Here is a 22,994-nt window from a genome sequence, read left to right on the forward strand (position 1 = left end):
TCTCCCAAAATGCCTCTCTGAAATAAAAACCTGTTTATAGGGAGAAAAAAAAAAGAAATCCAATGTTGGCAAAGGGAAGTGTGAGAAAAGGGAGGGAGAGAGGGAAGTGGATGAAGACAAGCTGTCTTTTAGAAAGTACAACTGTTATTCCCTTTTTCTGTCCTCCTTTATCCTGCCCTGTGGGCATGTGGGCTAATTACCATGACTTGTTCATGCCTGCTGAGTATTACATGGGATTTATTACACAGAAGTCTTTGCTGGGAATTCTGCCTGTGTGGGAAGTAGTTGGATTAAAAAAAAAGCAAACAAAAGTCAGAACTTTCAAAATCTAACTTTTCTTACTGTACGAGCATCTAGCGCCAGCTGCACAAGTCAATGAAAATTAACCTTCCCCCCTACCCCTCAGATATCCAGTAAACTCAGATTTGATCCGGATGTTCTGATTTCCACGGAGCTAAAATGCAATCAAATGCTTGATTTTGGGGGATAGATTTGCTTAAATTGTATTAATTCACAAGGATAAACACAATTAGTAGAGCTCATTAGCTTGCAAAATGTAATTTATTTTCTTGAATATACCCATTTCCTTGGATGAAGAGCTCCATTAGGTTTATTATATTTGCAAAGCTTATATAAAAATCCAAACCATGGCAACAAAGAGAAAATTGTTACTACACAGTCACAGCAGTCACTTTTCCATGTTAAATAAGTTTGGCATTTATTTATATTTAAATGAGAATATCTACCACTATCAAGACCAGGATATGGGGCAAGTTCTTATACAGAATATAATTAAAACTAATTCAAGCAACAAATGTGGCCTGAAATTAAAATAGCCCCCAACTTCTTTAACTGAAAAATGATTTAGTGTTCTCTCTCAAAACCCCTGTTTGCAATTGCTTAATTATAATAAGCAGCAATAGTAAAGGGATGCTGGCCATTTACAGGCTCATCAGATGGGTCTGCATTTAGGCACGTCTGCTCTGCTTAGTGCTGTGCTTTAATTTTGCTGTGATATAAAGGCTAGAGAGTGGAGAAAATGAATACATGGCAAAGTACCTGTCATTACTTGTATCATATTACTGAGGTATTCTACGTGCACAATACGAAGGCGGCTGGTCCAATTTTCACACTGTTATCATTTTTGATATTATACTGTCTAAAAGCAGTGACACACAAAAGAAATGCTTTTATCATTCTCAGTGCAAGGATGATACTAATTACATCATCTGTCATCATTATACAGCTAAACAAAACTTTTCTTTCATAGGAAACTGCCATTTAGCAAATTAACGGGTAATGACCCATAATATACAGAAGATTGAAATTTGGGAATTACACTCACATTAGTTTGTTTTCTGCTTTCCCCTCAATTTTAGTCCCTGATACATCATGAAAAGGAAGAGAGATGGAGAATTTCTTCAACTATTTAATTTGCCAATAGCCCTGTCGTCCTTTTGGAAACTGATGCAGGATCATCTCTGTCCATATCAGTGAATAGTTTCGTTCTACTTAATGATACAGCCAGTCTGCCAAGCCAGTAAAAGCCAGATGTTGGTACAGTGATGCACAGAAACCTGCTGCTGAGGCCAGATTTTCAAAATCAGACATGAAACGATGAGCCTGTATTTGATGCCAGATAGTGGATGGATGCTTGGAAATCAGGTCCTGGGATGTGAGTTGCCTCCTGAAGCCTGACCAGGTCACGTAAGATGATGGCATGGAGGAGGTATCTGAGGTGTCCCAGCAAGGAGCCCCACAGTAAGGCCAGGTAGGGTGAACATCCCTCCAAGAGCCCTCCTGCTGCCTGGACTCTGCTTCGAGCCTGGTGTAACACTGCAGTGAGCTGTGTCTGGGGAATGTTCAAGTGCCACTACTGAAACAGAGATCTACAGGGATTACAAGAGGCACAAACCATTGTGGATGAGTCCTTAGTGCAAACTCCCATGCTTCTGGGAAAGAAGAAGAATAAAGAGACTTTATTTTTGATTGTGTCTGATCATGCTATGTTCTTTATATAGAAGCGAATACAGATTTTAGGTGTCAGGTACTTACTACTAAGACAATGTAGCAAATCCATCAAAATCCAGGGAAGTACATTTTAGACAGATCTTTGCTCAACCTGAACTTCTGTGGCCCAGATCAGTTATTTTCTTTCATCATGTACCAGCTACAATGTGGGGAAAATAAAAAGGGAAATTCCACAGTGAATTAAGAATAAAAATAATGGCAAAGACTAGTGAATTTTATATGAACCAGCCATGTCAGTGGAAGATTCAGTCACCAGTAGGTGCTTCAGATACAGTAAGAGCAATTAAGTACTTGGCCTTCTATTCCCATTGTCTGCATCAGGGTGTTTAGGACTTTTCTCTTGCCCATAAAATGATTTCCTGACTTAAGTGAAATTCTGAACTGAATGTATCTGTAAAGTAAGAGGAGTTCTCAGTTCCAATTTATCATTGTTAAAGTGGATTAAAGGATTTTTTATTAGTAACACTTAGAGCTCACTTGTTCATGCACTTGGAGACTTCTACCAGAGGAAACCTTCCCCAGCAGACAGCCAGGCCAAATCAAAAGCTGAAAATGAGCGTGTGATGAGCACATTACACAGGCTGATGAGGACTGTGATGAGCTGGGAATTAGTGAGGAAGCCTTTGAGGAAAGACTGAGCGCTGGTGGAAACCCGAGCATGGCTCTTGTCCTTTTCTGAGTCACTGCTGAACGAAAAGCCTAAGCCCCCTGCGGGACACCGCACTACTGCAACGATGGCTCCTCAGTGAGGTATGTAAGCCTCTCTCTCAGCATTAACCCTCTTAGCAAGCCTCAGTATTTTAAACAGTATAAGACAGCACTGGAAATTGTGTGAGATAACAGTGTAAGTAGAAGTTCAACAAATCCTGAATCAAAACTGTTGACAATATATGCCCAAATTGGCTTTAGTGGTGCTAATGAAATGATGCTTGGTAAATGACTGGATGTATCACATCCACAAGTAGCTCTCCACAGGCAGAAGACGAAAGCCATATTGATCACAAAAAGGGGCTTGATGTGTTTGTTTTCTCAACCCAATAGGCAAATACTGTATTAATTTTAGGTAATTTGAACCAACATTATCAAAATGCTCTCTTAACACACAGACAGTAAAATAATTTAATAAAAATTGTACTTTGTTATAATGCCAGCTCCTCTGACAGAGGAGCTATGTTCATGCTGAGCTGTCCATCTGCTGAAACTCTTGACCCTATCCATGAAATTTAAAACAGGATTGATGAATCCAAGTTGTTAAAGTGTATAAGTACCTACATCACATTTATGGAAACCTAGTTAGTGCAGTAAAGAACCGAGAGTGATTCAACTGGGCAACCAGAGGAGCCCAGAGCAGCTGTTCCCACACTGGGCCCTGGTGACCTCCAACATGTTCTGGGATAGCCAAGTGCCCCCAGACAGCCAGAACCTGTGGGAAAGCTCTGTTCTCCCAGTACTCAGCAACCACGTCAGATGTAGTAACACATCTAGGATCTACATGGCCCCAGCTGACTGTCTTTTAATGAATGAGTGACATTTTCACTTTCTCAATTTAAGCAAGGGAAGGAATCTTAACAGACCTGATTGCTGGGTAGGGCTTTTATAACCAAGAGTTCAGTTTTGAATAGAAATTATTTATCATTCTCGTTTATTAACCACATAATAACAATCCAAGATGCTATCACTGCCTTTTCTTTATTACAATGTCTTTTTAAACATATTCTGTTTTCCATTTAAGGTTTTAAGTAAATCTCTCATCATCTGGTTTTGGGACATCAATTCAAGATTCAAAGGAAGTTCCTTGAACTCTCCTGGTCCTCAGTTCCTGGCTAACAATTACCAACCCAGCCAAACACTTTCCTCCCTCCAAACTTGAAATAATAATTTCAGTGTCTTTGCAGGCCCAGACTATGCAATTATAAGCTAGATCCAGTCTGGATAATTATAAATTATATCTTTTAAATCACCTATTTCACTTGGAGAAAATATAAATACCCCTTTTTATGGGGTACCTGGGTTGTCCCACTCCAGGGCTGGCTACCTCCTAAGCCAGTGAGAAATTACATTAAACTCCCAACATTCCCAGGGCATTTGAATAGGTAGAAATGAGACAATGTTACCAACCCAACACATGTAAAAGGACTTAGCATTTTTTAAATACGTCCCTTCTCTCATTAAAACATATTTTGATATTTAGAATTTGTCTTCTATATATGTTAAAACATTATTTCTTGATAGTTATATAGATCTTCAGTACATAAACAGCCCTTCTCTACTTTCTTTATAACACAAAAAGAAGGCTCCAGTCTCAGGAAATACCAAAACTTACTGAAATATTGAATTTACCACCTCAACATCCAGAAATTTGGACAAAAATACATGATAAAATAATTTCCTGGTTTTAGTAAAATTCTTGGTTGAGTTCACCCTTAAAGCCAAGAGGTGCTGTCAGCACCACTTTATCTCCCCAGAAATGAGTGAATTAAGGCAGCCCTGACTGATAACATTGAGACTCACTGCACAGGGTTTACCCATATGGCAGTTTTGAGAGAAAGAAAAAATAAAAAAAATAAAGTAATGATGGCTTATCCAAAGACATGAGGGCAGTTCCAGCAAAGGGTTGCTGAATTCATTAAATTTCTCAAGGAAGAAATTCTTATTGGTGTGGGCTTTTCACAGATAGGCTCTTGTTGAAATGTAGTGAATTTCTGCTTGTGAGCAGATTTGCCTGTCCTTGAACAGCTGATCCTTGGACAAGATGTCAAATTTGCTTGTACTGTTCCAGCAAGTAACATACAATGAAGAGTTAGTTTGTTATTCTGGAGCTGAAGGAATATGAGCCAATGTTCTTGATACATTTCTACAAATGAAAGAGAGGCTCATGTATTTCTTTGGAGTGGTTCTTTACATATGGGTGATTAAATATCTGCATCTGTCTAAACCTGAAATCACTTGAGTGATTCCTGTAGGAGGTACCTACTATCCATCTAGAAAAGAGTCTTCTAAAATGCTCCTAAAAAGTGCTTCTCTATTTCGATGTTCAACAGGGGTTCCAAATTAGAGCTCTAACCATCCTACAGAAGAACAAACAAAACCCTCAAAGAAAAGGGTTGTTCTTAAAATGGCACAGTATGCCCATGATAAGAGAATATCTAGAAGAAAAACATCTTAACACAGCAAATTCAGCCATCTAGAGAATCCACATCTGTAACAAAGTTCACATAGCATGCTGGAAAAGGCGAAGAGCAGAATCGTGTATTTCCTAGGTTACAGGCAATGGAAGTCTACTACCACTGCTCCTACTTCTGTTTTCCACAGGATGGTAGTGTTTTGTGCAAAATGATCCTTGGTTTAAAGAAACCACAGCTTGGGGATGCAAGGAATATTTCCCTCTTCCTTCACAAGGAAAAGGTCACACAGACGAGCTGGGTTTTATATTGGATTTGGATACTCTATAAGTCAGTCAGACTGAACAGGAGTGTCAGCCCACATTTGCTCTTAAGATTTCTTTTATTTTCTCTGTATTTGTCTTTTTTTGTTCCATCTTCCTCACCCTCACCCAAATATTTCCATGTGCAGGCTGATGAGCAAAGCACATTTTGTCTCCCTTTGAAACCTCAGAGGAATCATCAATAAAAACCATAATGTTCTCTTTAATCCTACATTCTTTTTTATTTATTTTGAGTAATGCCAATGAGCAAAACTGTGCAAAATATAATGCACAAAGTCTTGAGGGAAACCCTCCATTCTGTTCTAAGTATTGCATAGTCATATGGTGCAAACTTGACTAAGCATATTGGCACTTTCTCTAGGCAAATGCTTCTGACTTAAACAGGCCTGGTCAAGTATTTCTCTTGAACTTAGAGACTTTTTCTGCAGCCCAGAGATTTTTCCAGTACAGCAGTATGTACATAAAACACTTAATGCTGCAATTTTCTGAATTTAATAGGAAAAAAATTCAGGCTGCTTTTATTTGCACATCTAGATGGTGGAAGTTTTGTCTATGAGTAATCATCTCTGCAAGCTTATCTACCCTCTACCTTCTGATAATTTCATCCCCGATGATATTTTTCAGAAGATTCGAGGTGTTAGGTAATCCTATATTATTATTATTACTGTTGTTATTACTGACCATGACTCAAAGCCCGCCTCACTGTGGGACAGTGGAGCTTATCATTAGCAATCTCAAGGCACAGTAAAGTGAGGAAAGTCACTGTTTGGAAATGTTTGCATTTCACAAATTTGTTCAGATTTTTTTAATTTAACATGGGACAGAATAATTCTCATTCTGAATGCAGTGAGACAGAAATTATTCTTTTTCTTTCAGAATTTAGACACTGCTCCATGGAGGACTGCTGATTTGAAAAAAAGCATTTCCACATTCTTGTAAGGAAACCAAAACTCATTTGCAATTTAATAAATCTGCTTCTCTGGAGATCTCCAGAGGTCACAGAACAGCCCATTTTGGGAACATTGATGTACATACATAAATGCACAGTCTGGTGCTGGATGGACCTAGCTTTTTGAGTTTGGACTGAGTGTGAAGTCCCCATTCTCTGACACTGTAGCAGCTATAACTTGACTGTCCACATTTTAAGTCATGATACCAAAAAAAGTGGAATTATGCTGCTGTGAAGAAGAAGAAATCTTAGTGGGAAATTTTGGGAAAAGCCAAACTTATGGAGCAAACTAAATGCTCAGGAAAGGTATCTTTAAAGCACCTCCAGGCACAGGAGGACAGAGTGAAAGGGAACTGGTATATTTCTTGTTGCACCCAAAGGGATGGATGCAGATAAGGTTGCACCTCAGTATGTGTCAAGAGTTGAATGAGACAGATGACCAAGTGAAGACAAGGTCAAAGAAACCAGATATGAAACATGAGTTCTGAAAGGAGAATGGCAACTCTGCAAGTATTTTGACAATTAACAACTTCTAGAACATCCAAATGCAGTTCCAGCTAACTGCAATAGATTGCTGGACAGTATTTGGAAGGATGGATACATGGATGGATGGATATATGTATGGATAGGCAGCCTGCCTGAAAATTTGGTCTGTATTTATAAAAAGTTGCCACTTATGCATTCTGTGCCAGAAGAGATCCTAGATTTTGGTTATCATCCAGCCCCTGAGAAATTTTGCACCTTGTGAATACAGTGTTGTGTGGACGGGAGAGAAAATAGTAATTCAACAGAACTCTGCCGCCTCTCAGACTTATGTTGAATGCATTTGATGGCCACTGTCATGGACAAAACTATATTTGGTACAAAACCACATTCTAAGCAAACTTAAAACTAGGGAGTGGGAAGGAATTCAAGACAACTTCAAATGTATCACTGTCTAATTAACTAGGTGGATCTGCAAATGATGACATAATATCTGCAACAGTAAAATGAAACTTCTTCAGCTTTGTATTTGTAACACATAAACTACAGTTGCAAATCTGACATTTATTTAAAAAACAGACCTACAAAAAATAGCAGCAGGGACCAGATGACTTTTAAAAGCAGGTTCAGAGAGTTTTGACTCACTTCATCAACGCCCCAATTTTTATTTTTATTTTTATTTTTTATGATAACCCACATAAAACATTGGTGGTGCTGAGTGAGAAGATCCTCCTCCAGTTGAAATGTGGAATCTCAAGACACTGACATACTGAGAGATGTCAATCAAAAGATAATTCAATCACCTTTTTTATGCTGTATGTTTAGCAAGGCAATGTTCTAGGACGATTACAAGTCCTCTTTGACTCTTCAGTGCAGTTAATCTCTGTCTGTCATGACCTACCGACAGTGACATTAAAAGGACAGGAATTATGAAAAAGACCCTGCTTGGACCACAGAAAGGGGAAATGTATTTCATTTTTACTCAAGTGATGGCTTAGATACTCTCATCAACTTCTCAGTCCTGTTAAGGCTATTTTAATCAAAGAAGATGGTAACTAATATTGATAAAAATTTGATTTTAGAGGACCTGTTTGCTTTAAGTTTATTACTGCACATGAACAAGCTAAAACATGAGCCAGCAGCATGCTCTTGCAGCTAAGAAAGCCAGTGGTATTCTGGGCTGGCTGAATTAGTCCAAATATTGCTATGAGATCATAGGAGGTGGCCCTGCTCTTCTACTCAGCACTGGTGAGGCCTCACTTCAAGTCTAGTTCTGGGCTCCTCAATACAAGAGAGATATACTTGGAGAGTCCAGCAAAGGACTATGAAGATGATGAAGGGACTGGAGAACCTCTCCTAGGAGTAGAGGTTGAGACAGCTGGGGCTGCTCAGTCTGGAAAAGAGAAGGGGGCTCAGCAGGATCTCATCAATGTATATAAATTGAAATTACATAATTGTTTATAAATTGCACCTGAAGGGAGGGTGCAAAAAGGCTGGAGCCACGTTTCTTTCATGACCCTCACTTGTCAGAACCAGAGGCACTGGGCACAAACTGAAACACAGAAAGCTCCCTCTGAATATGAGGAAACATGTTTCCTCAGTGGGGGTCACTGACACTTGCTCAGGGGCTTTGTGCAGTCTCCATCCTTGCAGATATTCAGAAGTCATGTGGATGTGGTCCTGGGCAAACAGCTCTAAATGGCTGTGCTTGGCAAGGAGCTGGACCAAACAACCTCCAGAGGCCCCTTCCAACCTCAACCATTCTGTGATTCTGTGAACTCGTATGCATCATTACCAAGCTGAGCTTACAAATGACCACTACTCATCAGTGCCTTGGTACCATTTAGGCCATCCCAGGAAATCACCACTGTCCTAAGGAAAACACAAGAAGAGACATGCACAATGCTAACACTTCCATGCTAACATGGAAGACACAGTAAGAGAAATGCACAATGCTAACCTAACTCTGCTACAAACAATTGGAGAGAATGCAGTAGATTGTAGATTTCCTTCCCTACAACTATGTGGATACATATCCATATATATGTATATACACATACACATGCCCCCCATACAATTTTATATATAATTTTATACCTATAATTTTAATACTCTATCTCTCTACCTTTCTAGACAAAAGGGAGGTTTTCCTAAGGTTACACAGGCCATGTATTCTGGTGCAAGGCAGAGAATGGAAAAGAATCTTTCTTTTAAAGAGTCTTTATCACACAATATCCTTTAAGTACTGTTACTAGAATAACAAATGCTAGGTTACGTGAAGAATTTAAACACTCTCCACCCCCCAGCATTCATGTCTGGAAGTAGGTCCACTCACAGAAATGCTGGTCAAGCTGAAATCCCTTTGAAAATTCAGCCTTTTCTGAAGAAAAAGTTGACAGTTATTGACAAAATGTTGTACTCTGCCTTGTTACTATTCATGATTAAGGAAAGTAAATATTGTCTGAGGCCTAATGAGAATTCCAATGCAATAAAGTCAAGTGTGAAAGGTGCAATCAATAAGTGATGATGCAACAGTATTCCTTTGTAGTTTTCTTATTGTTTAGTTCATGCTATTTGCTGATGCTTGAAAATGAAGTGTTAAGAAATTAGTGTTACAAGGATTAACATTCAGATTTTATTTCTGATATTGTTATGTTTCTACAGTCATTACACTCTGAACACTAATTAGCATCTGCTTTCTTTTCCCACTAGTTAAGGACTGCAAACCAAAGAATTATAGAACACAAATACTATGGAAACGAACATCAGTATTTTCCATTAACATCCACAAATTAAACCCCATGATGTCCATGGTTAATTTTACACTGCAGGAGTAAGTAGTGCAATAAAGTCCTGTATTTTCCTCATTTTTTGTGTTAGAAACTATGCTTCAAAGTATATCAAATGTATGAAGGTAGTGTATTTCCAAATGTGTAATAGCTCTCAGAGCCCCAGCTGGAATGTTTATGTTCTACGTGATATCATAGGTATCCACCAAGGGCTCAGCTTTGGATTTACAAGGCATGTCTATCAGGAAGCATGTTGCTCCAGGAGACAGACAAGGACTACATCTCAGTTACTCAGTTTCTGCAAGGGAACCAATCTCTTCCAGTCCTTCATCAGACTGATTAATTCCTCTCTGTTTAGCTCAGCTGGATTGGCAGGCACATTTACATTGGTCTCTGCCACTGTGCTATAGCACAGGACACTGGTACCTTGTGTCAGAAATTGAAGGGATGATTTTCTCTCTTCCCTGCAGGCACATTGTACTAGTGACAATTTGTGCTGGCCACATCACGTAGCCTAAAGATCCTGAAAATCTGTTTGAATATTCTTTGCAACTCTGTATTTTCTGAAGAAGCCACGTAAAAATTTGGCAATGAGAACTTCAGTGGATTTTCACCGAATACATTTACAATTAACATCTTTATGTTTTTGAATATTCTGCTGTATCAATTGCTCTCGAACTTTAGCTTATAGAGCAAGATTTAGGACATGGATGGAAAACAAGAGGTGGTTGTGTCCTAAATAGTTGGTTACATACCTGTGTTAAGGTGTCATGGCTTTTGAAGTCAGCTATGAGTATTTGGCATTAATCCTTTCCAAAGGGAAACTACAGGTCAGAGCAGACGCCTCCCAAAACTCCTGTTCGTTGTGCATGGTAAAAGACCCCATGCATTTCACAAGGCAGCTCTACAGTTCTTCATACATTGCTAAAAGCAATAATTCCTTTGAAATTTTATTTCTCTTGCAATGTAACAACTTTATAAATTCACTAAGTAAATAGATCATGTAGTTAACTTTAACTCCTGTTTAAAGAGCATAACCTATTCTGACCAAGACGATTCTCTAATTCATGCACAATTTCTCTTACAAATAGTTTCAATGGAATTAGGTAAAAAATAGTTGTAACACTGGAGAATGACATATCTATTTTATATCATGGTTCTTGTTATCAAAATGCATTTTTTGCAAAGCCATGGAAATAACTCTTTCAGTCACATGAGATCTCTTGACCTATTGCAAATAAGACAGCAGTGCATTTAACTTTTGGCAACTTATTTGTTTATGCGTATTTAGAAACAGCTGAGGAAGAAATCTAGTTCTGCATGAACACAGTATAAAATGGCCCATACACATACACAGCCAAAGGAAAGATAAATATGGGAAATAAAACATGATGTTTCAAATCGGCTCCCTAAGAAAATCTAAAAATATAAGAAACCCTATCATATTAACCAGAAAGAACTGTTCTTTCACTTAAGGGATAGTTGGGCAATTATTCAAACCTGGACAAGACTGGATTGTCAAGTGAAATAATAATTCAGAGTTCCACAGGATAATGAGATAGATCTCAAGGCCATTAGCAGTGGCCCTTATTATAATACTGGCCAAGTTTCCCTAAGAAAGAGAGAGAATATTTAAATGAAACTTGTAGGGAACTAGTTTGAACTTGTATATTTGAACAGCTTAATACTGTCTCCTAGTTTCCATTCATTATTGGAGAGAAAGGTATCTACCATGTAAGACTGTGAAATCAGTCAGTCTTTCGAGACTGAAATCCCTGAGGGCAGAAACTAAAACATAAAATAATTGGATAATCAAGCCACATTGAAACTCCTGGAGCTTATATTAAGAATCTTATTCTAGTGAGATTTTAAGGTCTGGTTCAGCACCCAGTTGTCTCCTCTTTCCTGATTGTTTCTCTCTCATTCAACACAAACAAATCCACCATATATCTTCTCTGACTTCAGGTGTGTCATGAAGAATTACAGCTTTAGATGTAAGGGCTTTCTAGGTTGGAAACAGAGGAAGGGATTACTTTATCTCTATGAAATAGGTTCTGCTTATGAGACATTTGTATATGCATGCTTCAGTCTGTTCTGTTTGTTTGCTTTTAACCACTATGGGAATAACTCAATAGCTGGTGGTCACAGAGAAGCTCTCCAATCCCTGGAAAAAACAGTTGTCTAGCCTGCAGTTTGTGAGGTACAGTATGGTTAATGTGTCAGCAATTACCATGGATCAGAAATACTGCTTGTTTTAGTATTCTCCTTCTGATCCTTCTCCTAAGTACAGGAATTTCCAAATACAGGAGCAGATCTAGGTCTGGCATGCTTGGTATCCTCCAGTGAGGAACTCTGCTCTGCACCTTAATGAACATCTCCTAGGCTGACTGGTCTCTGGGGCACTTGGACTATTAGGCCAGACCGGGGTTTACAGCAGGTTAAGCAAAAAGGCTGACTAAGAATTTGTAAATCAAATATTAAAGACTGATTAAATATTTTACGATCTTTTTACTTAGGCTTTGATTTGAAGTTTACTTCATCTGCTAGCCAGAGATCTGCTGAAGGTTAATTGATGGAGGAAGAGTAAATAACAGCTCATGCTGCTGGCCCTAAGCATGCGAGGCATTTAGGAGTATTCCTAACCTCTAGTGTGCAGTCACTGGCATGCTCATTTGTCTCACTAGGTTAGTGTCACTAGGGCTCAGATATGTGATCAAATTACTGCCCTGAAAGTGGTTTAAGCTTATGTGTTTTCCCTTGTATTGTATATTTGCACATGTCTCCAGTGACACCAAGTAATCCCTTAAATTGCGTTAATTTGATCATGCATCTGAGTACCCAGTGCAGAAAATTGGGATAGGTGGCTATGGAAAGTAGAGATGATGTTTCTTAGAAGACAAATAGTTCCTATGGAGAAGAGAGACATCCAGCAGAACTCAGTCTACCAGGATAGAGTATAAATCTCTCCCCCTTTCTTTCTCCTTCTACAAAATCAATGGTTTGTAACACATAATCATGACTTGACAAATTGCTTTTGTGGACTTTGGGCTTTTTTCTTCTTTTTTAAAGGGAAAGAATTAACAATACCCTTATAATTGTTGGTTAATTTTTGGCTATCCAACTGGGCCAGTGTCATTTAAGGCCCATCTAGAGAGCTCGAAGAAAAATTCAGAGGCTCATTATCCAGCAAGAGCCCTCACCATAGAGGTTTAGAGTTGGAAACTTAAAAGCGATCTGAATATCTGGTTTTACAAAAGTACTGCTGAGATTCTATCTGAGCTCCTTTTCAAGGGAACTTTGGTAAGGGTTTACACATACCAAAGTACAATTTATGTAAAGAGCAGGAAGAGTTATTGGACCAATCATTTTTAATAGAGACTCCTTGTCTTTAATTCAGAGCTACACAACAGAACTTAATAGCTTGTGGCAAATAAATAATTTACACATGGATTGTGTCTGAATAGAAATGCATACATAAAATATCACAGACTTAATGAAGGTGCTGTTTTTTTACAAAATCAATTTAATTGATTTTGCTGATAGGTCTGCATTAATATTTTTGGAAGCTCCATTTTGCTTCACCTGTACACATGGCCCAATCGTGATTTGTAAGGGAGGAAGGGAAAACTCTCCAAATGCAATTAGAAACTTGTAACACAGAGAGCATTGGTAGTTTTGAAGTGTCTGGGGTAAGACACTCGGAAATAACACTCCACTGTGACCTGGTAGAGGGGCTCATTTACAAAGTACTCCTCAGAAAAGGTCAGAACGCTCATGACTATTCAGTCATGTGTTTTGTAGCATTTGAGCCCAGTGAAGATGGTAATGAAGAGTTTTCCCCTTAACACTGAACATGTTGGGCTGTTGAGCTGCAGTCAGCTTTGACTTATGTTTGGCCTAAGCTCCTACCAGAGTGGGGAGAAGGCAAGGGCTGGACAAGGAGGTTGTTGTGGCAGATGCACAACTGCAGCCAGGAGAACAGTAGTTGGATGGAAACATTACATGGGGTGTATTTCACAGGGAGAGGCATGGGATGATGGCTGCTTTACCCTTGGGAACACCAGCTTATCTGATGGGCCTGAAAGCTGTTTTTCACTGCTTTTCGCCCACAGCCTGTCGTACCTCCTGCTAACATGTTGCTTTTTGTCGTCAGTAACTCACAGAAGCTCTGCATTTTAGAAAAGCGCGTAGGCAGCCGCCATAGCCGGCGGGCCCACAGAGAGCGGCCGGGACGCTGAGGGTCAGCTGCCGCCCGCCCCCGCTGCGCGCCCCAGGGGGCCGAGCTGGCCCGCCTTACCTTTGGGGTGCCAGGGGTCCGTGAACTCGTACTTCCCCACGCCGATCGTCCGCAGCATCTGCACCCCGTTGGTGTTGTCCGGGCCGCCCGCCGCGGCCGCGCTGGGGGGCAGCGGGGCGGCCGCCTGCCCGTTGGTGGTGGGCGCGTTGCTGGGCAGGGCGGCCGAGGGCAGGGCCGGCGGCGGTGGCGGCAGCATGGGGCAGGCTAGGTGGCCATTGCCCACCGCGCCGGGGCCTGGGTGGGCCACTGGGCCCACGCCGCTCATGGAGGGCATGCTGAGGGGCTGGCTGTTGGTGTACAATGGCTGGCTCTGGAGGTTGACCACCATGTTGCTGAGGGGCTGGGAGGGCTGCGGCTGGAGCTGGTAGTGGCCCGGCATCAGCGGGAGCTGGGGGGTGATGTGCGGTGGGAGGGAGGGTGTGACGCCGATGACGGGGGCCTGGACGTTGGCGGCCGGGCTGAAGGTGGGTGGCTGTGTCATCCCATAGGAGTGCGTGATGAGGGCGGGCTGGCTGCCCGCTGCCACCGTGGTGACCCAGGGTGCTGCACCTGCGGCACGAAGGAAGGCCAGCAATGGCGGTGGGCTCGGCATGGGGGAGAACAGACATCAACACCCTCATCCTTCCCCTCCCGCACTCGTGGACAGCACTGACACGCCCTGCTGCACTACACCTAATGCAGTTTGGGATCTGGAGCCCTTCCCAAGCAGTAAGTGCGTGAAATTGCTGCAGCGATGTGAGCACAATTGTTAAAATACTCATCAGGTGACATGCGGCATGTTTGCGGTTTTATGTATTTTGCACTTTATGCAGCTTAAGCACACGCTTCCAAGAAAATTAACCTCTTTCCCTGCTGTGCTTTCACGGCTCCCTGACAAACACTCTGTGTGTATAATAATGGTGCTCCAGCCACTACAAAGACATTGTAATTAGGCGTCTGGCATAGTAGCACAATGTATGATATGTGTCTGGAAGCTGGAAATCATTTCAGGTAGTTCTGGACATAAAAGAAGTCTTAAAGTATTACAGAGCGCCTTTCCCTCCAGTGAAGGTAGAAAAGGATAAAAAAAACCCCACTCTAATGAACTTGCAGCATCTTAATACATTTGTATCAGCCCCAGCACAGAAGAAACTTGAGGGGTCTTTACAATGAGGGAAAACCCCTGCTAAAGAATAAAGAAAGGGCTCACAATGAAGTCTAATTTACAGAGGTAAATGGAGATAGTGCATTGAATTTGCTTTGAACGATTTTCCCTGGTAGAATTACAAATAAGATTAGAGACATACCTGGGTTTTCATTCTCCCTCATCTGTTTAGATGGAGGCTCATCAGTGTCCCAGGGCGTGGACTGATTGATGGGTGTCTGTCCCCACCTGACGCTTGTTGCAAGTCCTTGAGGCTGATTTTCAGTCTTGGAAATGCAAGGTGTCTACCAGAGAGAAAGAAAAATACAGAATAAAAATGTTTTGACTATTGGGATTAATTATGGTTCCTCATAACTAGTAGCTTGCTTGTTTGTTATAGTCCAAGAGGATATCCTAAGATCTTTAAATATCATTCATTTGGGGGTTGGACTACATGATCTCCAACAATTCTGTGATTTTGTGATTCTGTGATTGTCCTCCTGGCTTGCATGAGATGTCTGTATGGAAATACAATATATTTGAAAAAAAATTGCTTCTGGAAATTTAATAGATCTACCTTAAAAAATCCACAACAAACTAGTATTTTCAGAAATAAGTCACTTCATTTGCCATAAAAATAAAAAAAAAACCCAACAAACAACAACCCAGATATGGTAATATCTACTCAGTGGCAGCTACATAAAATGGAACAATCTTCTGTTTGCTCAATTTCTTCCAAAAATAGCGAGTTTTGTTTAGCAGGAGGTAGAACAAGAGAGACTTATTTACAACTGTAGGACAAATTACTGTAGAACAGTAAAGAGAAGTCTTTGCATTTACTGTCTGTCAACCCTTGAAATTGAATGCCAATAAAAAAAAGCATAACATCACTGGCTGCTAAAGTGGGTATGTTGGCAGGTCTTCAGAGAGGTTAAAATAACTGTAAAGGAGGGGAAGGATTTGGGCTGAATAATCATCAAAGCAGACATGATCTGAAAGAGATCTCTTGATGAAGAAACTATCACATGGATTTAAATGCTACACCAGACCCCTGCTGCAATTTCAGGGGGCCTTCCCAAACAATCATGCCTTTGCTGAAGAAAAGGCTTCTAGAAAACAAGGGTGCTCCAACAGGTCTCATTTATTTAAGTCTGCTGTGTATTTCATTGCTGGAAGATTAAAAGTTTTTTGTTTTGTTTTGTTTTTACTGGTGTCAGAACCTCTAAATCAAGCAAACGGAACCAGCTGCCTATTGCTGAATGAGTATTGAGGAGTGAAGCCATAAAGAACAGGAGACCAGTCTGAGTGATTGCTTGTTTGCCTCGCATCTGGGAAGTAATTTAGCTCAGAGATGGGGGTACAGCAGCTCCATAAATGCCCTGGGTCACACTGTACCAATGAAATCTCTGTCAACACCAGCAGCCTGTTCACCCATCACCAGTACCTCAATCAACCCACGAAAGGAAGTTATTAGCAAACCCATTTATGCCCTCTGCAAATACATGCACACCTTCCCCAAGCCAATCTGTCCTTCTTCCTCTCTGCAAACCCACCAGAGGCACCTGCTTCCTCCTGCCCGCCCTCCTTCCCCACCAGCACCCCCACAAGCACCTGCCCTGCTCCAGTGTTCCCCCCTTCACCTAAGAGCCTCTGATCTCTCCTGACACCCACTCCCTTTTCTACCTGAGCTTTATCCTCTGCGGGCTCCTGGACTCAGGAGTTGTGTGTGCAAACCTCAATAGACGACCAAGGTTTTGCTGTGCTGCCCTCTTTGCTCCCAGAAGCCACAATGGGAATATTTCCCCCACTAGACATGCTATACTTTGTTAAATGCAGAGGTTCACAGGGAAATGTGATTTTAATATATATTTTCCTGAAATTGTTTTTTTTTTATTTTCAAAACTCATGAATTTATTATTTTCCATCATTTAGGGGTTATGGTTTTTGGTTTTTTAATGTAATTTCTCTGGATTCTTTTTCTATTTTATTTGCACCAAGGACAATGATAATCTGGTTTTAGATTCACATTTACTTCTGTCCCCACCATTCTGACTACCTCTATAACTTTTGCAATTGAAATAAAAATGAGTCAGAAAAGACATAAAGAGAGGACATGCAGACAGTCAAGAGCTTTAAGAGCTCTGGTCTATTCATGGTGAAGAAAGGGCAGGAGGGGAAGAAATAAGTCTCGGTTTTGAAATGCTTTCTATTTATAAATTGTCCTGAGAAAATGATTAATATGAATACCTTTAGCTTTTACATTGTATGAGGTCTTTGACACAAGAGGATATAACACTGCTGGTGGTTTACCAGTTCATTTTAGCAGTATCCCTTTGGGTCTAGCTAAACTGTTTAACAGCAGCCAAAGCACTCTGCAGTAGAAAAATAAATAAATAAATAAATAAATACATAAATAAATAAAAAACCCACCACCATTCTCTGCCTATATATCAACTAAAATACGCCCCCCAGAAATACCAATATTTATTCCAAAGCAAAGCTTTAAAAAATGTACATGCACTATAGAGAAACGGGCATTTTTAGAAACCAAAAGGAGGATTCATGACTCAAATCACACCCTGTGTGCTCCACGTGTGGCATCGGTGTGTTGCATTTCTTTGTTGTATCAACTGGGTCTTACTAGTGGGTTTGAAATATACAGCTGTCATTATTGTGAGGCATTGTCAAGACAGGCAGCATCTTGTTTAACTTTGTTACATTCCCAAGCTGCTTTAAAACTGTGTTGATACAAAATAAGAAAAAAAAAAATTTCCTCTACCTTAAATAATACAGAATGACACACATGCGACCATTTTAAAAGAACCTGTATGTTTTGTCCAGAATGGGTAAGAAGGAAGTACAGTTCTGCTAAATCCTACAAAAGATCCAGTTGCTTATTTTGGAACTTGTTTTCCAAAAACCCTAGAGCACCACACCAGACAACACATGTGAAAGTGGTAAAGTCTGCAGCCAAAACTAGATCTAAATTCCATACTTTGAGCATTAAAAAAGAGGAAGGAGGTTATCAGGTTTGCCATCAATAAATGCTTCTCCTTCACTTTCACTAAATGACCGATTTTATTTTACTAAACATGCTCACAAATCCTGCTTCTTAGAGGCTCAGTGGATTTAAACATACAAATCCAGTAAGTTGCTTTCAAACTGCACTCCTGAACTTGTGTTTGTTTGATCAGAAAGTGCCAGAGATCAGTTGGTATGAAATCACAACACGCATCCATGAAACACAGACAGTAATGGTGGTGGAAAGAGAGGAACAGCTCACTGAACTTCCTTTTAAAATGTATACATACTTCTGGTCTCTGATCTAATTTCTGCTTTATTTTTCTTAATACATGAAGGGTTACATTACAAGTGCTGTATGTCTCTGATCTGATTGCAGCAATTACCCATTTGCGTCTCTGGAAAGTGAAATTATTTCCAGCGTTATCAAACAAAGGAACTTTCTGTCCATTCGCTCAGGCCCACAACAGTGCTCTATTTGATGCTTTTAATGTACAACACAAATGACCAAAAAATGGCCTGTATTATGCTAGTTGTGCAGGGGGAAGAGCTGTGTTCCATTAGTGATCCACAGACTTCACAGAAACTAATTGTACTATGTTACACTTTTATCTTTAGCTTTCATGTCAGATGCTTGTTTGAATTAAACATGGAACACATGAAAAAAGGAAATGCATTACAAAATCTACTGGGTATACATCTCTGCCAAAAGTCTATTTACATGAAAAGACCAAAAGGTTTCTAAAAGGTCTGTTAAAACCTGGCTAGTCAACAGCAGCATTGGCTAGTTAATTGCCTGAAATTCCTGGCAGACTACAAAGACTACTTAAGGAATCATCAGCATCTTTCTAGCACCTGTAAAATGTTCAATTTGTGCTCTTTGTCATGGATAGAGTACCCCAAAATAAAATCTCAGGATTTTTTTCCCTCTTTAGTTGAAGCCACCATTAAGAACCAATAAAAACGTTCAGCTGAAGTCTGCATTTCACCACCTGCCACTTTGAACTCCAGAAGGGAGCAGTCTCCCAGTTTTAAGGAAATTAACTGCAATACAGATGTACAGGCAGAAGAGAGCAAGACAGAACAATTCTGGAATTACATGAGACTAACACAGACAAGTTGCCAGATTGTCAATTTTTTGCAGCTCAAGCAGTCATAAACCATGGCCCATAGGCAACAGTAATTGTTGTACAGCTGGTCGACTGAACCTTATTATATTAAAACATTAAAACCTTCAGATTCATGAGGCTTTTCAGGATATATACAAGAAAGTTCATGAGTTCACAGCCATCAGATGATGTTAAAGATTGGGAATTAGTGATTTGGTCTATACAGCATCATGGCTGTATATGGCTACTCTTAGGTGTTGAGGGAGCATAGCTACAACTAAGTCTGACTTTAAGCCCTAAGCTTTACAAATCTGTAATGAAATAAGATCTAAATGTCTAGTAAGACCTTTTTTACATCAGTAGAAACATAAAATCTATTGTACTACTAAGAGCATCAAAGTGTATGCTAGTGGACTTAAAGAACTCAACATAATAAACACAAAAATCCAACAACAAAAATTCCAGTAGAATCTTCCCCAGGTTCAACACCACCAAGCACCTCCTGGAAAGGACTTACAAACACATTTTAGCAAATTCCCCAGAGCTTGTGGAACCACTGACATACATCCTGCTATGGCTCAGTGTGTTAAGTCCTATTCTAACAGTTTCGTGAGCAAAAACAAACTAATCTGGAAAGAGAGATACTATTTGTGATTCCCAGCAATCAAAACTGTTTTAATAAGGCATTCATTTAAAGTGATGGATGAGAAGTAGCGAATCTCTGTTCCAATTTTCCAAAAAAGATTGGGAATGGCAGCTTAATACCAAGGTAACGTATCCAATATGCAACCCAGTCTATTTTTCTTCCCATTGAAAATAAAAAGGTTAAGGAGCATGCATGCACAGAGGCAAACATTCCCTCCCACAGATTCAGGTTTTATGGCCTGTCATGGGTAAAAGCAACTTCAGTTTAATGAGGGAATTCCTTTTAAAGCCATTCTCTATGCCTCTAACTGGTAATGACTGGTGGCCCTGGTTGGGTTTGAAGTCTGAATGTGTCTGATGCACTAAAAAGTTCAGTGGTCTCTGCACCAAAGCGTTTATGGTCTAATTTGTAGTTCGCACTGTTAAATATTGCATGAATCAGGTATTATTTGTAGGCGTGCATGTAAAATCTGACCATACAGGGATAAATCTTTATATGGAGCAAATTCCTACACGGTGCTGGACAGGACCCAAGTATATTTCTGAGTTTAGTCCATGGCCAAAGTAGCTCTTAAGGATGGAAGCAGAGCTTTTAAAGATGCACTGATGACAGCAATATCTCCCTAGCACTGGCTGTGTGGCTGGGCTACAGAAATTAAACTGTTGTTTTAAGAGATGAATGTACTGTAACATATTAAAAACCTAAGAGATATTGACAGGCCAGCATATAAGAGGAACAGAAAGAACAGCCCTGCAGTAAAACCTCATTCAAGGACTTGCTCATGGGTGGAGAAAAGAACTCATCTACCTTACAGTTCCCATCACCAGGCAATTCTGTGATGACACAGCGTTGTTTTTCTCTTCCCAAAACTAATGTGGGAGCCGCAAGAAAGAGAGTAATACAGTTAACTCATAGGAAAAATGTTACTACCCTGCATAAAAGACAAAAGAAGTCTAAGTTCCCTCTTGAGCAGACAGAGTAATTCAATACTTGGACTCCTTAAACACCATCCAGCGAGGAGCCACCAGTCAGGGCGAGCTCCGGAGCACCATGCACAGACCAGAGACACGCGGCTCAGCAGTGGGGTAAAGTCCTCACTTTGCAGCAGATTTAAAAACACTCCCCACCTCAAGGTTAATGATACAGGCCTGGAGAAACCCATGAGTGCAGCGGGCACACATCCCTGTGATGCATGCATTCCACCCCTTGACCAAACTGGGATAGTTTGGTAGAGGTTGCAAAGGAAGTAAAGGTCTGATCCGTGTCCAGGCCAAGAACTTCTCTACTGTGAACTTGTTCCCTGAAAAACCATTAAGGAAACAGTGACACAGTGAGCATCAATGCACATGAGCTTGGAACACTGATCGTGCGATTAACACATGAATAGCTGGTGGCTTTTCCAAGACTCATTAATCAAGGAGCAAAGAAATTTGTTGTTACAAGAAGAGACATGCATACTTTTTCCATCACATGCAATTGGACTATAACCCAACCGGCTTAATTCCAGAAATTTGACAGCCTAAGTGAGCCTTCTTGAGCTCTTCTGGCCAGGCAGCCTGGTTGCATGGCGGTGATCCTTCCTTGAGCTGGGACAACTCTTAAGAAGGCTCCTTGAGATAGCGAGACCTTTAACCAATGGCTGATATGTCAGGAACCTAAATTAATACTAATGAAACATTACTAATTCATGTAGCTACTCAATATTAATTATTATCAACTTATTATAGATCATTCCATTAGATGTAATCCGTTGTCCAAGTCTGAAATCTCTATTGGATCTAACTGTACCAAGGCTCTATAATGAGTTTAGAATGCAAGCGGGTCCACTCTGAACTTTGTGACTCAACAGAAGACTCTTCCTTACTCTTTGTATTTCTTTCATTAGATATAGATCTTTGTCTGAGACTCAGACTGGACCTGGCTGCACCTAAGTTCCACCATGTTGTACCTCATGACTCATCAGGAGAGTCTTCCTTACCATTTTCCATCTCCAGTCGCTGTGCAAAACATTCTGCCTCGATTCTAACTCAGTTGCATTTGTGCCCTTCTTCCATGCAGTAATTAATAAGGTGAACCTCACCATCAAACTTACTTAACCTTTGTAAGCCACTGTTAAACTTTGTTAAATTCCACTGAACTTATTGAACTAATGAAACATATTGCTGCTTCTCTCTTGAGTGAGGTGCATTCCACATATTCACAGGAGTTCCAGACGAGCACAGCATCAGCACCTTTACCCAGCCCTGATCCTGGCGTCACGCACAGCACAGCTTCTCACCACTCAGTTTGGGAGCTGATAAGAAGGCACATATATGAGCATGTCCAGCTTCTTCCCAACACCAAAATCAACCCAAACTTTCTGGGACCGAGCCTTGGCTACTCTGATAAATAAGAAAGCTCAAATTCTCTTGCTTTGACAATGCAATGGAAGATAACTCCATACTGGGAAAGGGTCAGCTGCTTCTGTCTCATCAACTTTTTCTAAGGCTCACATCCACATTACCTGCAGGTTTGTGAAGGAAAGAGAAGGAATGAGATTATGGAAAAGAACAGAGAAAGATGGGATAGAAAAGGGTTGTGAATTGACCACAGGTGGTGTCTACTTCTTTCTCATGGCTGACTGCCCAGTACAACCACCGCTCTCATACCAGTGCTCCAATCATTAGCTAGGAATGAATGCAGGACCATGAAATGACAAGAAGTGCTTCATAAATGCTACTTTGTATTCTGTCTTGGCAAATTGCACCAGCAGAGGCTCAGGTACTCACCCAGCTGCCTTCATTTCTCAGCGAGAACATCAGGGAACGGAGCTGAGGTATCGAACCAAGGTCCCGGCTGCGACACTTGCTGCTCCAGGACACCAGGGACATCAGCGCACGACACTGGGTTCGAGCACAGAAGCCCCACTTTAGCCTGAGCAGAACCTCCTCTACTAACACGGTCTGCATGCAGATCAACCCCAAATCAGAGCAAAGCTACGAATGCAAAATCATCTCACGACGGAGAAGAAAACGCGCGGCACGGGGAACAACGCGACAGCTACAGAGAACATGCACTGCGCAACGCGAGAGGGCTCTCAGAGATCCTGCAGGCATCCCATG

General features: G+C 40.7%; 1 protein-coding gene across 1 annotated transcript in view; it reads right to left on the reverse strand.

Moving 5' to 3' along the window:
• KLHL29 (kelch like family member 29) overlaps nt 1-22,775 on the reverse strand; it is a 145,770-nt gene extending 122,995 nt beyond the window's left edge. Inside the window, exons 1-3 of the mRNA XM_058802019.1 lie at nt 22,662-22,775; nt 15,281-15,422; nt 13,995-14,543 (exon numbers count right to left, since the gene is read on the reverse strand). Coding sequence (XP_058658002.1) covers nt 13,995-14,543; nt 15,281-15,422; nt 22,662-22,763 — 793 coding nt within the window. The 5' untranslated portion in view covers nt 22,764-22,775. The remainder of the gene's footprint in view (nt 1-13,994; nt 14,544-15,280; nt 15,423-22,661) is intronic.
• Between the last annotated feature and the right edge of the window lie 219 nt (nt 22,776-22,994).

The sequence above is a fragment of the Ammospiza caudacuta genome, chromosome 3 (genome assembly GCF_027887145.1).
Source record: "Ammospiza caudacuta isolate bAmmCau1 chromosome 3, bAmmCau1.pri, whole genome shotgun sequence".
NCBI classification, from domain to species: Eukaryota; Metazoa; Chordata; class Aves; order Passeriformes; family Passerellidae; genus Ammospiza; species Ammospiza caudacuta.